General features: G+C 38.9%; 1 protein-coding gene across 4 annotated transcripts in view; it reads left to right on the top strand.

The window, feature by feature from the left end:
- Positions 1-16,386, top strand: part of IL34 (interleukin 34) — a 65,433-nt gene that overhangs the window by 36,676 nt on the left and 12,371 nt on the right. For all 4 annotated transcript variants that reach the window (XM_074199315.1, XM_074199305.1, XM_074199333.1 and 1 more), the window contains exons 2-3: positions 9,147-9,606; positions 14,745-14,866. In XM_074199315.1, the coding sequence (XP_074055416.1) occupies positions 9,579-9,606; positions 14,745-14,866 (150 nt within the window). In that variant the 5' untranslated portion in view covers positions 9,147-9,578. The remainder of the gene's footprint in view (positions 1-9,146; positions 9,607-14,744; positions 14,867-16,386) is intronic.

The raw sequence follows: 16,386 nt of genomic DNA, 5'->3' as shown, positions 1-16,386 counted from the left end.
TTTTCCTTTATCCTCTTTGGGGAATATACTTGGAAGTGGGATGGATGTCTGGATCAAATTATATGAATCTTTTAGTCATGTTCTTAGCATAATTCCAAATTGCTTTCCAGACTGCTTAGATCAGTTCCCAGCTCTACCAACAGTGTATTAGTATGCTTATTGGGAGAATGCAACTTCTCCAAAATGGACTATTGCCATCTTTTGCCTTTTTTTGACCAATTTGTGGGCAGTATAACCTCAGAGTTTTAATTGTTATTGCTTTTATATTAGCAACTTGGAACAGTCTTTCAAACTATCAATGATTTGCAAAGCCTCTTTTGAGAATTGTTCATTTCCTGTGACCTTTGGTTGTGATCTTATATATATTTATGTTAATTCCTTATATATTTTGGATAACAGATCCTTATCAGAGATATTTGCTAGGGATTTTTTTCTGAATCACCTTCTTCCCCTCTTAGACTTGCATTGATCTTGTTAGTGCAAAAGCTTTCATATTCATTCATTCATTTAAAAATATATCTTCAATTTATCATTTATTTTAAATTCTTTCTTTAAAAATTTTAAGTTCTAAATTTTCTCCTTCCTTTCTTCACAATACACTGAGAGAGTAAGCAATATGTTATCAATTATACATGTTAAATCATGTAAAACATATTTCAATAGTAATTTTTTAAAGCAAGAAAAATTAAGTGAAAAAATTATACTTTGATTTGCACTCAGAATTTATCAGTTCTCTTTCCAAAGGTGGATAGCATTTTTTCATCATGAGTCCTTTGGAACTGTCTTAGATCATCAAGTTTTTTTACAATTGATCATCATTACAACACTGATGTTACTACAGAAAATGAAATTCTGGCTCTTCTTACTTTACTTTGCATCAGTTTGTTTGGTTTTGCCATATTTTTCTGAAACCACTCCACCCTGTCATTTCCCACAGCACAATAGTACTCTATCAAAATCATATGTCACAATTTGTTCAGCCATTGCCCAATTAATGAGCATTCTCTAATTTCCAATTCTTTGTCATCACAAAATAAAGATCCTTTTTTTTTTTCCTTTGATCTCTTTGGGATATGGAACAAGTAGTGGATTACTCAGTAAAGCATATGCACATTTATTTAGTCCTTTGGACCTAGCTCCAAATTGTTCTTCAGAATAGTTGGACCAGTTTACAACTCTATCAACAATTCATTAATGTACTTAATTTTCCATATCTTCCCCAGCACTAGGTGATATCTCAGTTATTTTAATTTGCCTTTCTCTAATGAATAGTAATTTAGAACTTTTAAAATATAACTATAGATAACTTTAATTTCTTCTTCTGAGAACTGCTTATTTATAGCCTTTGACCATTTATCATTTAGTAAGTGGTACTGATTTTTATAAAGTTGATTCCATTCTATACTTGGTATATCATTTGAGAAACAAAGCATTTATCAGAAAAAACTTTCTGTTATTTTTTAAAAATGACTTCATCATCTATGATACCTTTTTTTAGCAAAATGTAGTTTCTCTGATTATGCCTTGTAAGTAGATTTATTTTTGCTTTTGCTTTGTCTGAGATCATGATTGCTACCCCCACCTTTTTTTGGTTGTTTTTTTTTTTTAGTTTAGTTTTAATACATGGACAATTTTGGGCTATTGCAATGGAGAATAGCATCTGTATCCAGAGAAAGAATTATGGACTTTGAACAAAGACCAAAGACTATTACTGTCAAATTAGGAAAAAAGTTATATTATTAGTTTTAATAGATTCTGGACCAGTCCTGTATTTTTAACCCTGTATATCTTTTTAAAAATTTGGATAGAATGATTATTTTTATTATATTACTCAGCCCATCCACAAACAATTAATATTTTTCTAATTGTTTAGATTTGTCTTTATTTGTCTGAAAAGTATTTTGTAATCATGTTCATACAGTTCCTGGATGAATCTTGTAAGGTGGACTTCCCAATATTTTATTTATTTTTAAATAGTATTTTATTTTTTCCAACTATATGCAAAGATAGTTATCAATATTCATTCTTGGAGACAGAGTCAAGATGACAGAAAAAATGTAGTGACTTGCCTAAGCTCTCCCCTAGAACTACAAAACCTTTAAATAATGCCACAAAACAATTCCTAGAGTGGTAGAACCCACAAAAGGATGGGATGAAATAATTTTCCAGCCAAAGGCAACTTAGAAGCAAAACAGGAGTAAGCCTTGGGAGCTGTTGAATCAAAAGTAGCAACTGTTTCTGAAACTCGCAGCCCACAGATGAGAAACTGGACAGAAGGATATTCCCAAGGGTCTCTGCTAGCACTGAGGCAGGACTCTTGCTTTGTCCAAACTCAGATTTGGGTAGCAATCCTGGACCGCAGTCTCTGAGTAAGGAGGAGCACTAGCTCACCAGAACTTGCAGCTGCAGTGGAACTGGGACTCTCATCATAATTCCAGAGCAGAAGAAAATTCTTGTGATTGCTCATAGACCAGAGCGCAGACCAGGAGAGTAATAAACACACGCCCCTTAAGAATTGCCACCTTGGAAGAACTGAAAACTTGCAGGGTCCTGGAAGTATCTCTGAAAAAAAAGCTACATAAAACCCCTGAAATTTGGGATAATGCATCCATCTCTCTGGAAGCAATCCTGCTTTAATTGAGTTAAAAGTCAAGAAATAAGCTGGAAAAATAAATTCTGACCATAGAAAGATACTTTGGTGATAAGGAAGATCAAAACATACACTCAAAAGACAACAAAGTCAAAATTCTTATATTCAAAATCTCAAAGAAAAATATGAATTGATTTTAGACCAAGGAAGAGCTCAATAAGGAATTTGAAAAATCAAGTAAGAGAGGTAAAGGAAAAATTGAGAAGAGAAATAATAGTGCTGTAAAAAATCATGAAAAAAAGAGTCAACAGCTTGGTAAAGGAGACTTAAAAAGCACAGACAAGGCCAAATGGCAAAGGAGATACAAAAAAAAAATCATTGAAGAGAAGGAGGCATTGAAAAACTGAACTGGGAGCGGCTAGGTGGTGCAGTGGATAGAGCACTGGCCCTGGAGTCAGTAGTACCTGGGTTCAAATCTGGTCTCAGACACTTAATAATTACCTAGTTGTGTGGCCTTGGGCAAGCCACTTAACCCCATTGCCTAGCAAAAACCTAAAAAAAAAAAAAAGTTGAACTTTCCACATGGAAAAAGAGGCACAAAAATTCACTGAAGGAAAAAACTCCTTTAAAAGTAGAATTGGCCAAATGGAAGAGGAGGTACAAATACTCATGAAAAAAAATAATTCCTTAAGAATTAAAATGGAGCAAATTGGAAGCTAAGGACTTTATGAGATATCGTGAAACAAAAATAAAACTTAAAAAATGAAAAAAAAGATGATGTGAAATCTCATTAGAAAAACAAATGACCCAGAAAATAGATCCAAGACATAATTTAAAAATTATTGGATTACCTAAAACCATAATCAAAAAAGCCTAGACATTGTCTTTCAAGAAATTATCAAGGAAAACTGTCCTGATATTTTAAAACCAGAGTGTAAAATGAAAATGGAAAGAGTTCATCAATCATCTCCTGAAAGAGATCCCAAAATGAAAACTCCCTGGAATATTATAAATTCCTAATTCTAATCCTACAGGAAAGTAGGGTGGGAAGGCAATCAGAGAAGGGGGGGTGATAGAAAGGGAGGAAAGATTGGGGGAGAGGGTAGTCAGAAACAAACTTTTGAGGAAGGACAGAGTGAAAGGAAAGAATAGAATAAATGGGAGATAATAGGATGGAGGGAAATCAGCTAGCAATAGTAATTGTGAAAAAATTTTGAAGCAAGTTTCTCTATACAGGCATCATTTCTCAAACATTTAGAGTCAATTTATAAAAATAAGAGCCATTCTCCATTTGATAAAGAATTCAAAGATATGAAGTTTTCAGGTGATAATCAAAACTATAAAACCATATGAAAACATGATCTAAATCTCCATTGATTGGAGAAATAGAAATCGAAATAATTTTGAGTTATTACACATACCTATTAAATTGGCTAATAGTATGGGAAAAAATGACAAATGTTTGAGAGAATGTGGGAAAAATGAGATATTAATGCACCATTGGTGGAGTTGTGAAGTGATTCAACTGTTCTGGAGAGCAATTTGGAACTATGCCCAAAGGTCTATAAAACCTTGCATGTATCCTATGGCCTAGTGATACTACTAGGTCTGTATTTAAAAAGTATATAAAATAAAAAGGAAAATAGCTTATTTGTAAAAAAAAATTTATAGCAGCTCTTTTAGTGGTGGCAAAGAATTAGAAATTGAGGAGATACCCTTCAATTGGGGAAAAGCTGAACAAATTGTGGTAGGTGATTGTGATGGATTACTCTTGTGCTATAAGAAATGATGAATAGGACACTATTGTCAAAATCTGGAAAGACTTACCTGAGCTGATGCAGTGTAAAATGTACTATGTATAAAGTAACAGCAAAATTGTAAGATGATCAGCAGTGAATGATTCAGCTATTCTCAGCAATACAGCTATGAAGGACTTATGATGAAAAAGTCTATCCACCTTCAGAGAAGGAACTGATGATATCTGAATAGAGATTGAAGCATACTTTTTTTTAAACTTTATTTTTCTTGAGTTTTTTGGTCTGTTTTCTTTCATAACATAACTAACTTGGGAATATTTTGCATGATCACACATGTATAACCTTGTCTTCTCAATGTGGGGAGAAGGAAGGGAGAAAATCTGGAACTCAAAGTCTTAAAAACTAATGTGAAAAATGTCCTTACATGTATCAGGGAAAGATAAAATACTAAGTAAATTTTTAAAAATCCATTCTTTTATAAGATTTTGGGTTCCAAATTTTTCTCCCTCTTTCCCCTTCCCATCAAAGAAAACAATCTGATATATAGTCTATATATATGTACAATCATGCTAAACAAATTTCCACATTAGTCATGACATGAAAGAAGTATCAGAACAAAAGGGAAGAGCCACCAGAAAGAAAAAACAAAAAACAAAAAACAAAAAGTAAAAAGCATGCTTTGATCTATATTCAGACTCCATATAGTTCTTTCTTTATATGAGCCTTTTGGAATTATCTTGGATCACTGTATTGCTGAGAAGAGTGAAAAATCTCTCATTGCTGAGCCTTGTTCAATGTTGTCATTGTGTACAATATTCTTCCAGTTCTCCTCACTTCTGTGTATATTTTTCTGTTTCACATTAGTCCCCACATTCTGTTTTCTAAGCTATTTTGCTATTTACTTCTGTTTTATGGGTGGGGTTTATCCCTTTGATGTTCACAATTATGATATTTTCCTCCATTCCAATTTTTGTTCCTCCTCCTCCTCCTCCTCCTCCTCCTCCTCCTCCTCCTCCTCCTCCTTCCTTCTTCTTCTTCTTCTTCTTCTTCTTCTTCTTTTCTCTCTCTCTCTCTCTCTCTCTCTCTCTCTCTCTCTCTCTCTCTCTCTCTCTCTCTCTCTCTCTCTCTCTCTCTCCCCCTCTCTTGTTCCTCCTCAAAAGTATTTTGTTTCTAACTACTGCTTTCTCCTTTTCTTTTAGCCCCTTCCTATTCTATTTCCCTATTGGGTGATTTACATTTCTACCCAAATGATTGTGTATATTTTCTTTCCTCTTTGAATGAACTCTGATGAGAGGTTCAGTGAGGTTCAAGCATTGTCCCCCCATTCGCACCCCCCATTCTAGGATGTTTCCCTTCATGATAAAAGCTCTTCCTCTTGTATAGGAAAAATTTCCCCATTTTACTTCTCCTTTGGTTTTCCAGTACATCCCTTCTTTCTCATCCCTTCCTTTTTTTGGATATCATTCCAACATAATCACATATCCTCTGTCTATATGTAAACTCCTTTTGACTACCCTAATGATAAAGTTCTTAGAAGTTATATGTATCATTTTCCCATATAGGAATATAAACAGTTTAACTTTATTAAGCTCTGTGTGATTACTTGTAGATGTTCACCTTTCTATGCTTCTCTTGAATCTTGTATGTGAATGCTAAATTTTCTGTTCACCCCTCTCTGCTCTTTTCATCTGGAATGCTTGATGTCCTCTATTTGATCAGATATCTATTTTTCCTCTAAAGGATTATGCTCAGTTTTGCTTAGTAGTTGATTCTTGATTGTAGTCCTGGCTCCTTTGCTTTCTAGAATATCATATTCTAAGCCTTCCGCTTCCTTAATGGAGAAGTTGCTAAATCTTGTGATTCTGTCTGGACTCCATGATATTTGAATTGTTTTTTTCTGACTGATTGAAGTATTATTTTCTTTTTGACCTGGAAGATATGGAATTTGATCATAATGTTTCTGGGAGTTTTCATTTTGGAATCTCTCTTAGAAGGTAATTGGAGGATTCTTTCATGTCCTGTTGTATCTTCTGGAGTTATATTGAAGCAGTTTCCCTTGATAATTCTTGAAATATGATGTCTGGGTTCTTTGATCATAGCTTTGCTTTCAGATAGTTCAATAATTCTTAAATTACCTGTCTTTGGTCTATTTTCCAGTTTAGTTGTTTTTGAATGAGATATTTCACATTTTCTTCTATTTTTCATTCTTTTGACTTTATTTTATGGTAATTGTATTGTTAATTGTAATGAGCTTCCAGTTGCCAATTCTAATTTTTAAAGAATTTTTTTTTCGGTGAAATTTTGTGCCTCTTTTTCCATTTGACCAATTCTACTTTTTTAAGGAGTTCAGAGTTTTTATGCTCTATTATCAAGCTTTTAATTCTCTTTTTCATAATTTTATTGCATCACTCTCATGTGTTTTCCCTATTTTTCTCTACTACTCTTATCTATTTTCATAATTCTTCAAGGAAATCTTATTGGGCTTGGTCCAATCAACATTTTTCTTTGAGACTTTGTGGCTGTTTTCACATTATTGTCTTCTCCCAAGTTTGCTTTGCTTCTCTATCACTGTAGTAGTGTTCATAGTCAAATTATTTTTTAGTTGTTTGCTCATTTCCCCAGCCTATTTCTTGACTTTGAACTTTATATTAAAGTTGGGCTTTATACATTGGGATGAGGAGGCATTTTCCCAGGCTTTAGGCTTATTGTGTTGCTGTTTTCAGAACTTGTCCTGAGTGTCTTCAAGTTTTTGGTGCTTTCAAGGTGACGTAATCTTGGGAAAGGTATGGTAAGTGTTTTCCTGGTCCATACTCTGGTCTTTACTCAGGGTGGGGAGGGGTCTCTGCTTTCCTGCACCCACAAGCACTGGCATTCTCTTTGCCTTGGAACTGTGACCAGGGCTCCCTATGACTGACCTCCAGTGCTCCTCTCCATCCTGAAACTGGGACTCAGATCTGCATATGGGCAACAGAATTTCAATCAATGCCAGCAAAGGGTCCTCTGTAACCTCTTTCTGACCAGTTGTTCAACTCCCTTACCTTCTGTGGGCTGAGAACTCTCCAAACTGCTGCTGCTTCTGAGTCTATTGCCACAGTATAGACCCCAGACAGATATCACAGTTTTCTGTCAACTTCTTAAGTTTTCTTAGGCTGGAAAAATCTCACTCTGATATTTGGAGCAGGACCACAACTGCTCTAAAATTTGATTTAAAGTTGTGTGGATTGAGATATTGAGAGAGTTCATTGAGTTTTCTCTAATCTGCTATTTTTGCAAAAGTTATTCAGTTCCATATAATTGAAGTTACCTGTTTTATCTTTTGTGATTGTCTCTGCCCCTTCTTTTCCTCCTAGTCACAGCTGTGAAAGATAATCCCTCATCGGATTATTTTCTCATTTGTTTCATTGTATGACCTTTAATATTCAAAGTTTATATAGTATAAGGTGTTAGTCTAAACTTAATTTCAGGTAAATATATTCTTACTAGCCTTCCTTAGGTTCAACTCTCTATCTAACTTGGGCAGCCAAATGATGCCAGAATACCTGGCCTAGAGTCAGGAAGCCTTTTTCTGAGTTCAAATCTGACCTCAGACACTTCTTACCTGTGTAACCCTGGGCAAGTCACTTAACCCCATTTGCCTTCTGGCAATGTCAAATGAGCTGAGAAATGAGAAGCCACTCCAGTGTCTCTGTCAAGAAAACCCCAAAGGGAGAGTCAGACACAACTGAAAAATGACTTAACCTCTCTTATTTAGGACCATACATTTAGAATGGGAAACAGATCTTAGAAGTCATTGAGTTCATGCCCTTCGTTTTAAGGGAAGTTTTATGAACTTGTAGACAAAGTACTGGAGTTAGAATTAGAAAGACCTGAGTTCAAATCTTCCCTTATACATTGACTGTGGGACACTGGGTAAATCACTTTAAATTCCTCATCTCTAAAACTGAGAATAACAATAGCACCTACCTCACAGGTTTCTGGGGTGGATCAAATGAGATTACATAGGTTAAAATAATTTACATACAAAGTGCTAATCAATGCTATTTTTAAGGTGAGTCCCTTCTGGGGGTTAATGCCCTTTATTTGATGTTCTTGCTGACTCCACATCAGAAAGTGGCATTTTCTAACTTTGTTCTCCAAATCTGGGCTGTGCAACCCTCTCAGCAAAGATCTCGGGCTCGTAAATTCTCTCCAGAGATCTGATAGGCAACGAACTATTCCTTGGTCTCCTGAGTGGCTTACGGTATCACTCTTCATGTCTAAGTCATCTTACCCATTCAAGTCTTATCTTGGTACGGAGTATGAACTGTTGCTCTATCCCGAGTTTCTGCCATAGTTTTCCAGGTTTCCCAGCAATTTTTGTCAAATGAGTTCTTATCCCAGAAGCTAGTCTCTGAATTTATTAAACAATAGATTACTATAGTTATTTATGAATATGTCTTGTCTACCTCAATGTCCTCTCTCTCTCTCTCTCAAGAGGTAGCCGATGAGACACTATACCTCACATACATCTCAGAAACTTAGTTGTGTGACCCTGGGCCAGTCATTTAACTCTATTTTCCTCAGTTCCCTGAAATATAAAATAGGGATGATGAGCCTTTCAGACTGGTGGTAAGCACCAAATGAGATATTTGTAAAGCCCCTAATAGCTGTTGCTATAAAAGTTTCTTCCCCTTCTTGTTACCATCCTAGAACCTTTGGCAATTGTGTTCTGTAAACATTAGGTGCTTAATAAATATTGTTGCCCGCTAGGCCGACTGTCCTTATGTAATATGTGTCTTTCTTCTTTCCCCCCCGGACAGACTGAACGCCGAGCAGCTGCAAAAGGAGAAACCTAAAACCACCACAGATTGTGATTGGACTCTGGGAGGCCAGAGGCGTCCTGTCTTCTCTCCTGGATCAGAACCCCCCCAGTTGCCTGACTGGGGCCGGCCTTTGCTGCCGAGGAAGGCCAAAGAATAGGATGTGCAGCTGGGGCCAAGGGCAGACCACGCAGATAAGGAGATCGGGGTAGAAGAAGTTCACGGCAGGCCCACCACATTGCCTTTGCCCCTTGCCTCTGCCCCCTGGCCTTGGTTGGAGCCATCATCTGGAATTTGGCCCTCTCTCAGCAGGGGCTTTGTGCCTGGCCCCGAGGAGACTGTAGCCATGTAAACTAAGCTCTTTTCTTCTTGGCGTTCTGGCCACTGGGGGGAGAGGCTGCCTTCCTCACCGTCTGGATTCAGCTGACCAACATGCCCCGTGGTGGATACCTAAGTCTTTGTGAGTAGGATGGTCTGGGCAGGGAGCCAGTCAAGATTCTGGTTAAGCCAGGGGCCAACGGGAACCATGGCAACCATGGCGCGCTGGGCTTTTATTTTTTTTTTTAAACATATGTGAAGTTCAAATACTTAACCCTTGACTCTGCCCTGAACAACAGAAAACCGTCCTTGGCAGAAGGCTCGTGTTTGTTGGTGGGGGAGGGGAAAGGGTAGCAATGAGGGCCCGGTGTCTGGGGGTGGGGGAGTTCCTGGGATGATGCTTGGGGATGGGTGGAAGGGATTCAGGGGGATCAGGAAGTAGCATCTGCCTTCTATTTGTAGCAGTGGAGAGAAAAATAAGGGAACAAGATAGGCAGGAGGGTTTTCTAGTCTCTTGATGGTTACTGAAAATGATATCTCTTAAAAAAACAAAGAAAAGAAAATGATTAACTAGCATTACCCCACCCCTTACCTTCCCAAATGCACTTAAAAAAAAAGCATTCCAGAGTATTACAAAATCCTTAGGGAAGGCTCAGATTGTCGTGAAAACATTCTGACATATTTAGGACACAGCACATTCTTCTTTTTCCTTCGTGAAGGAGGACAGAAATAGGATGTAGCGATCACGCCTGTATGTATTGGTAGGCGTGAAGGTCATTTTTAGCTTTGGTGATAATACGTGGAATCCAAATAATGACGAGGATCAATTAAGAGGAAGAATAAACGAATTGGCAACTTGTCCCAGGACCATTTCTATAGGAAATTTCACTGAGCAAGACTCGGAGAAGCAATGAAGGAGTAACAGTCATGACTGCAGACACTCATATAGCTCTTGACCATCTGAACATAGCGGGCTTAAAGTGATTTGACATCCCATCTTAATGAGGATCTCTTTTTCCTGAGAGGTATTATGGGGTAGTGGAGCTAGCAGCAGGCTTGGATTCCAGAGCAGCCCCTGGTGTATATTAGTTTGTATGACCAGGAAAAAAGCATTTAATCTCTCCGGGGTACCCATCCCATTCTCTCTACTCTCTCCCCCTCCCCGCCCTCCAAAAGAACATTTCTCTCACTATAGGTTACAAAGGGGATGGGCTTTCTACAATAGGAATTCTTCCCATTAATGAGATTTTAATTCTAGAATCTTCCCCCCTCCCCCAAACCCACCCTACCCCGGACCAAAAAAATATATTTTGTCTCCTATCTATAACAGCAATACTGAATGAATGTCAGCTCCCTTTCCATTTTGTAAAATCTGGATGACTTCAACCTGGGCAAAAGAATCAGTGCCTACAGTTGGACTTTTCTTAATTTCAAAATTGGACACAGTGCAAGAGGATTCTCCAGGGTAGGCAAGCTGAAAGGTCAGGATTATCAAGAACTATTGGCAGGGACCCTATTAGACATTAGCTATGGGCTATCTGGATCATGAGATCAGGCATCAGGGCAGCAGTTATCCTGCTCATGATTTGTTATTTCCCTTTTCATTTCTTAAGACAGTGACCATATAAGAACAGGCCTATAATTAACAGTTGTGTTTTCTGTACCTGCTTAGTGGATCCATTGACATTTTCAGTGGCCTCGAGGCAGCATTACATATCAGAAGGCCTGAGAGTGACGGGATATCTGCCCTAGTTTCCGGGAAATGTTCATATGTAGGTCATGGATCAATTAGTCAAAAAAAGCATAGTGCCTCCTGGTGCCTGGAACTCGGCAGGGTTGCTGGGGTGAAGGAGGGTGAGAACATTCATAAACTTGACTGCTGCTCTTTTGTTATATTTGGGGGGGGAAAGGGATCATTTGCTCAAATATGCAATGGATATAACTTTGCCCCAACTTCTTGAAATAACCTTAAAAGGTAGGATGAGGAATTCAAAAGATCAGTGTATGATAGATTTTAGAAAATAAAATATGGGGAAAGAATTATTTAACAAATAAACTTCAGAAAATTGAGAGTTTGATAGGAAAAGGATTTGGACTCACATCATATATTCATTGAAATTCTAGCCGAATGGGAAAAGTGAATGAATTTATCCCAGTTATAAGGGGAATTAATTTTTTTTTGGTGCTTAATTACATTAAACTTATGCTTTTCTGGATAACAAACCAATTTTTTAATTAAAGAGCAAAATAGTGAATGGAGAAAAATATGACAGATTGAAAATTTGAGTTCTAAAATTAGGAGCATTTAAATGATCTGGGCATCAAGGGATAGGGAGAAAATAGATCCAAGGAAAGGCAATAAGGTCATCGAAGCATGATGGGAGGCCCAGAAGAAGGAATAGGAGGAGACCCACCTGCCTGGGACTTGTGATACGGAGAAACAAATCACATTATCAAGTTTCATCAGTGAATGGTCAATCAGGTCCTATAGTCTGGACTGTGTGATAGAAATGAAAGGATTTATGAAGTGCTTTTTCTGGCATTGGAGATGCAGATAGCAAAGTAAGACAGACAATCCAGACTCTCAAAGAAGCAACATTTTTCTGGGGGAAGACAATGCTTGAAGAAAGTTTTAGCTACAAATCATCTGAAAAAAGTCCAATGATACAGACATAGGAGTTCAGAGATGGGATGTCTGTGTGGACTTGAATAGTAAGTGTTGTGTCTGAGGTCACATTTGAACTCAGGTCCTCCTGACTCCAGGGCTGGTGCTCTTTCCACTATGCCGTATAGCTGCCCCCCATTGGACCTTCTTAGGTTAGGTAGCACTGTAGAGATAGGGGTCTGAATCTTGTCTGTGTGATATAAGCATATCATTTAACTTGTCCTGACCCTGTTTCCTCATCTGCAAAATGGTGATTACAGTAAAGCTCAATATACAGGGTTATTGTTTTTGTCAGCCGTTATTATTTCATAAGAGGAAACTGAGGCCAAGAGATGGGGAAATACCTTCCTAAAGAATGAGTGGTAGAAATGGGACTAGACCCCAGGGTCTTCTGATTCAAGGCCCAAGGCTCTGCCTTCTTGTTGCCTATCCAAATTGTACCCATTCTCCAAGGCCCCATTCAAGTTGAGGCCTATTCTGATGACTCTGGGAAACACAGAGACATCAACCTATGTCTTTTTGTATTCTGACCCTTTTCTATCTTTTCAGTCGTCTGTTTTCCTTCCTTCCATTTTTACCTGTAGTCCAGAAACACTGACCTCTTTGCTCTTCCTCATACAGATAGTCCCATCTCTCCACCTGAAGTATTTTTAACGACTGTCCCTCTTTCTTTACCTGGATCTTTCTCTCTCATCATCTCCATCTCCTGGCCTCCTGGTTTTCTTCAAGTTCTATCTAAAAATCCCACCTTTTCCAGGTCTCTCTAATCTCAGTGCGTTTCTTCTTTTGATTAATTCCAAATGATCCTGTATCTTGTTTGTACATTGCTTCCCCATTAGACTGGGAACTTCTTGAAAGTAGGAACTTTGCTTTTTGTTTCTTTGAATCTTCAGTGCCCGTGGGCAGACAAGAAACTTCCCTGTCTAGGAAAATGAATGGGAAATGGCAGATCCTATTCATCTTTGAACAGTGCAGGTTTGGCAGAGGGAGCCCCCCCACCCCCGCCTCCCCCAAGATGCTTCTGTTCAGTTTGGAAAGGATTTTTCAGCTGGCTTCTAAAGCTTGGTAAATCACATCCCTCTCGCTTAATGCAGGAAGTCTTCTTTGGACTCATAATGACCCCCAGTGGTAAAGCTTGAGAAGTTTTCAGTGTTTGGCAGACTATACTTTGGAGAAAAAGCCCCAAACCCAATCCAAACCATTTGTAGAAGTTCCTTAAAAGCCTCTTAGGGGGTGGGGTAGAGTAAAGCGCTGGACAGAAGTCAGGAATACTGAGTTCAAATCCTCCTTCATACATTAATAAGTTACATGACTCTGGATAAAGTTATCACTTATCATCTGTTAGCTTCAGTTACCTCATCTCTAAAATGGGAATAATAGTACTGATTTCATAGGATTGCAAGGGTCAGATGACATAATAGATGTATAGCATTGTGCTGTGTAAATGCTAGCTCTTGGGGCAGCTAGGTGGTTCAGTGGATAGAGCACTGGCCCTGGAGTCAGGAGGACCTGAGTTCAAATCCGGTCTCAGATACTTAATAATTACCTAGCTGTATACCTTGGGCAAGTCACTTAATCCCACTGCCTTGCAAAAACTAAAAAAAAAATGCTAGCTCTTATTCAAGAGAGGGCTGACAAGTCAGTGTTTTATAGCAATAAGTCCCATATCAGTATGGAACTTTCAGAGGGCTAGTTTTGAAAGCTTATAGGATTTGTCCTTCTAAATATCCCCCAAAGTCTTTATTTTCACGTATTCATTTAACAGGCATTGATTCTGGACTCTCTCTTTGCCAAATATTGTGACAGTTGGACATACAAAGACAGATCCTGCCCTCAAAGAGCTTACCTTCTATTGGGGGATGGGGAACAATATATACATAGGCAAATAAAGTCAACAGCTGCCCCCATAATAGAGATTGCAGAGAGTTTGGGGGATCGATAGTGAAAGCATTGTTATAGGCCTCAGTGTGGGTGACTCAAAAGTGAGGAGAAGGGGCCTCCAAACCCTCCCTATATCTAGGGACAGGAAGAGATTTGGGGTAGAGGCAGCAAAGAGTAGGCTCTGGAGGCAGATTAAAAGGAGAAAAGTTTCCTAGAAGGAGAGCAAATAGTGATAAATGCTGCCAAATTTTGGTGGGGCGAAGCTGGGGTGGAAATCTGAATATAGAAACAGAAAAGAGGTCCTAGAAATGACACAAAATGATGAAAGATAGGAACCAGCCCACAAACAGATGTTTGGATTTGGTGGTTGTTGCAATTGTGTCTGACTCTTTGTGACCTCATTTGGGGTTTTCTTGGCAAAGATACTGGAGTGATTTGCCATTGCCTTCTCTAGTTCATTTGATAGATGAGGAAACAGAAAAACAGGGTTAAGTGACGTGCACAGGTCACTCGGCTAGTAAAGGTCTGAGGCCAGATCGGAACTCAGGAAGATGTCTCTGCCCTCTGAGTCCCCCCAATCTAGAGTGGCTCTATCATCATCACCCTTACTGTTATTAGTATTTCTCTCTGAGTCTAAATTCTAGAGAGCTTCCCCATGACTTTCTTCACTGCCAGGAGCATCCATTTGAAGTAACCAACCTTCCTCTGAGTGCCCTTGTGTTTGTGATTTACAGATCTCTGTTTTTTCCTTGGCTATATTCTGGGGACTGAGGGCCTGGACGCCCAAACCAAAGAGTGTGCCATTACAGGGATCCTCCGAGACAAACTGCAGTACAAGTATCGGCTCCGGTATATGGTAAGTCTAAGGATCCATCCTCATCTCATCTACTTCTACCAATCACCCTGAGCTGTTCATCCCTGGGTCTTCCTTCTAGTTATTCCCATATGGCAACAGAAAACCACTCTTGAAATTTATTGTGCTCATACAACCTGAGACCTGAACCTCTGCCCTCTCCTTTTTTTTTTTTTTTTTAGTTTTTGCAAGGCAATGGGGTTAAGTGGCTTGCCCAAGGCCACACAGCTAGGTAATTATTATGTGTCTGAGGCCAGATTTGAATTCAGGTACTCCTGACTCCAAGGTCAGTGCTCTATCCACTGTGCCACCTAGCTGCCACCTACCCTCTCCTTTTTTTGCCCCTTGTCTCCCTGGAATTCTCCTCCCTATCTTTTAAGAAATCGAAATAAAGATATATTAATCATATCCATTCAAAGGAAACAAAAGCTAAAACTGAAAAGGCCATACTCTTTTATAGTTACTGCAGCAGCTGCTTCCCTGGTGTGTTTTCACACCTGGTGGTGTTTTCACACCTGGTATGTTTTCACACCTGGTGTTATTCTGCTGAGTGCTCTTAAGGAGGTATTGGTGGGCTGTTCTGGTTGCTAGGCTATACTAACCCACTTCCTTTAAGGATTTACTTTGTGATTCAAAAATGGACTCCAGGAAGCCTCTGGGGAAAAATTGTTGCTCCTCTGGGTGGGTCTTGGCAAGAATGTGGAAAATCTCAGAAAATGACCTCTCTGGTCATCTCTGGAGGCTTTGACACAGATTTGTGAATGACTTAGATCGGCCTGGGGAATTGGAAAGTTATAATCCACCCAGTTATTATGTATTCAGAGATGGGACTTGAACCAAGGTCTTCCTGACTCCAAAGCCAGCCTCCCACCCAATTTAGCACGTTGCCTCTCATGGGATACACAAATAACTGTTACTTGTAGAATGTAAAAATAGGGATAAGGACTGGATATGTGAATGCCCTTTACTAAGAATGCAAGTTGGTATCTTCTCTGTGACTTCAGGTCTGAGAGAGCTGCATCAAACATTGAAGATTTAGGAGACTTGCCCAAGGTCACAGTTTTTAATGTCTCAGAGGCAAAATTGGAACCCACATCTTCCTGGCCCTGAGGTCAATGAACTCTTCCACCACTGTACCATTCAAGGGTGCAAATATATATACACAATTGTCTTCTCTTCCTTGTAAGCTTCTTCTGATATTCATGGAGCCCTAACCTCCCCTCTGCCTCTTTTTCCTACCCAAGTTATGCCAAAACCCTGGACATCATTTCTAGTACCAATTTTTCTCTAAACTTGCCACCACCCTGGTCCTTGAGAATATTCCTTTCTCTCTGTCTTGCCATTACCCACCTACCTCTCCTCCTTTGAGGTTCACTCTGTCCACATGCATCACTCAATCCAGTTCCTGCTGGTTGTTATCTGTCGGCCCAGATCATTCTCTCTCCTTTCTCAAGATCGCCCTTCACCTACCCATCCTTTACTCCAAGAACTCTGAAGTTTTTTTTTATCTGATCCTAACCTCC

This window comes from Macrotis lagotis, chromosome 1 (genome assembly GCF_037893015.1).
Source record: "Macrotis lagotis isolate mMagLag1 chromosome 1, bilby.v1.9.chrom.fasta, whole genome shotgun sequence".
Taxonomy (NCBI): Eukaryota; Metazoa; Chordata; class Mammalia; order Peramelemorphia; family Peramelidae; genus Macrotis; species Macrotis lagotis.
Note: the sequence above shows the minus strand (reverse complement) of the source record. Positions and strands in the feature narration are given on the sequence as shown.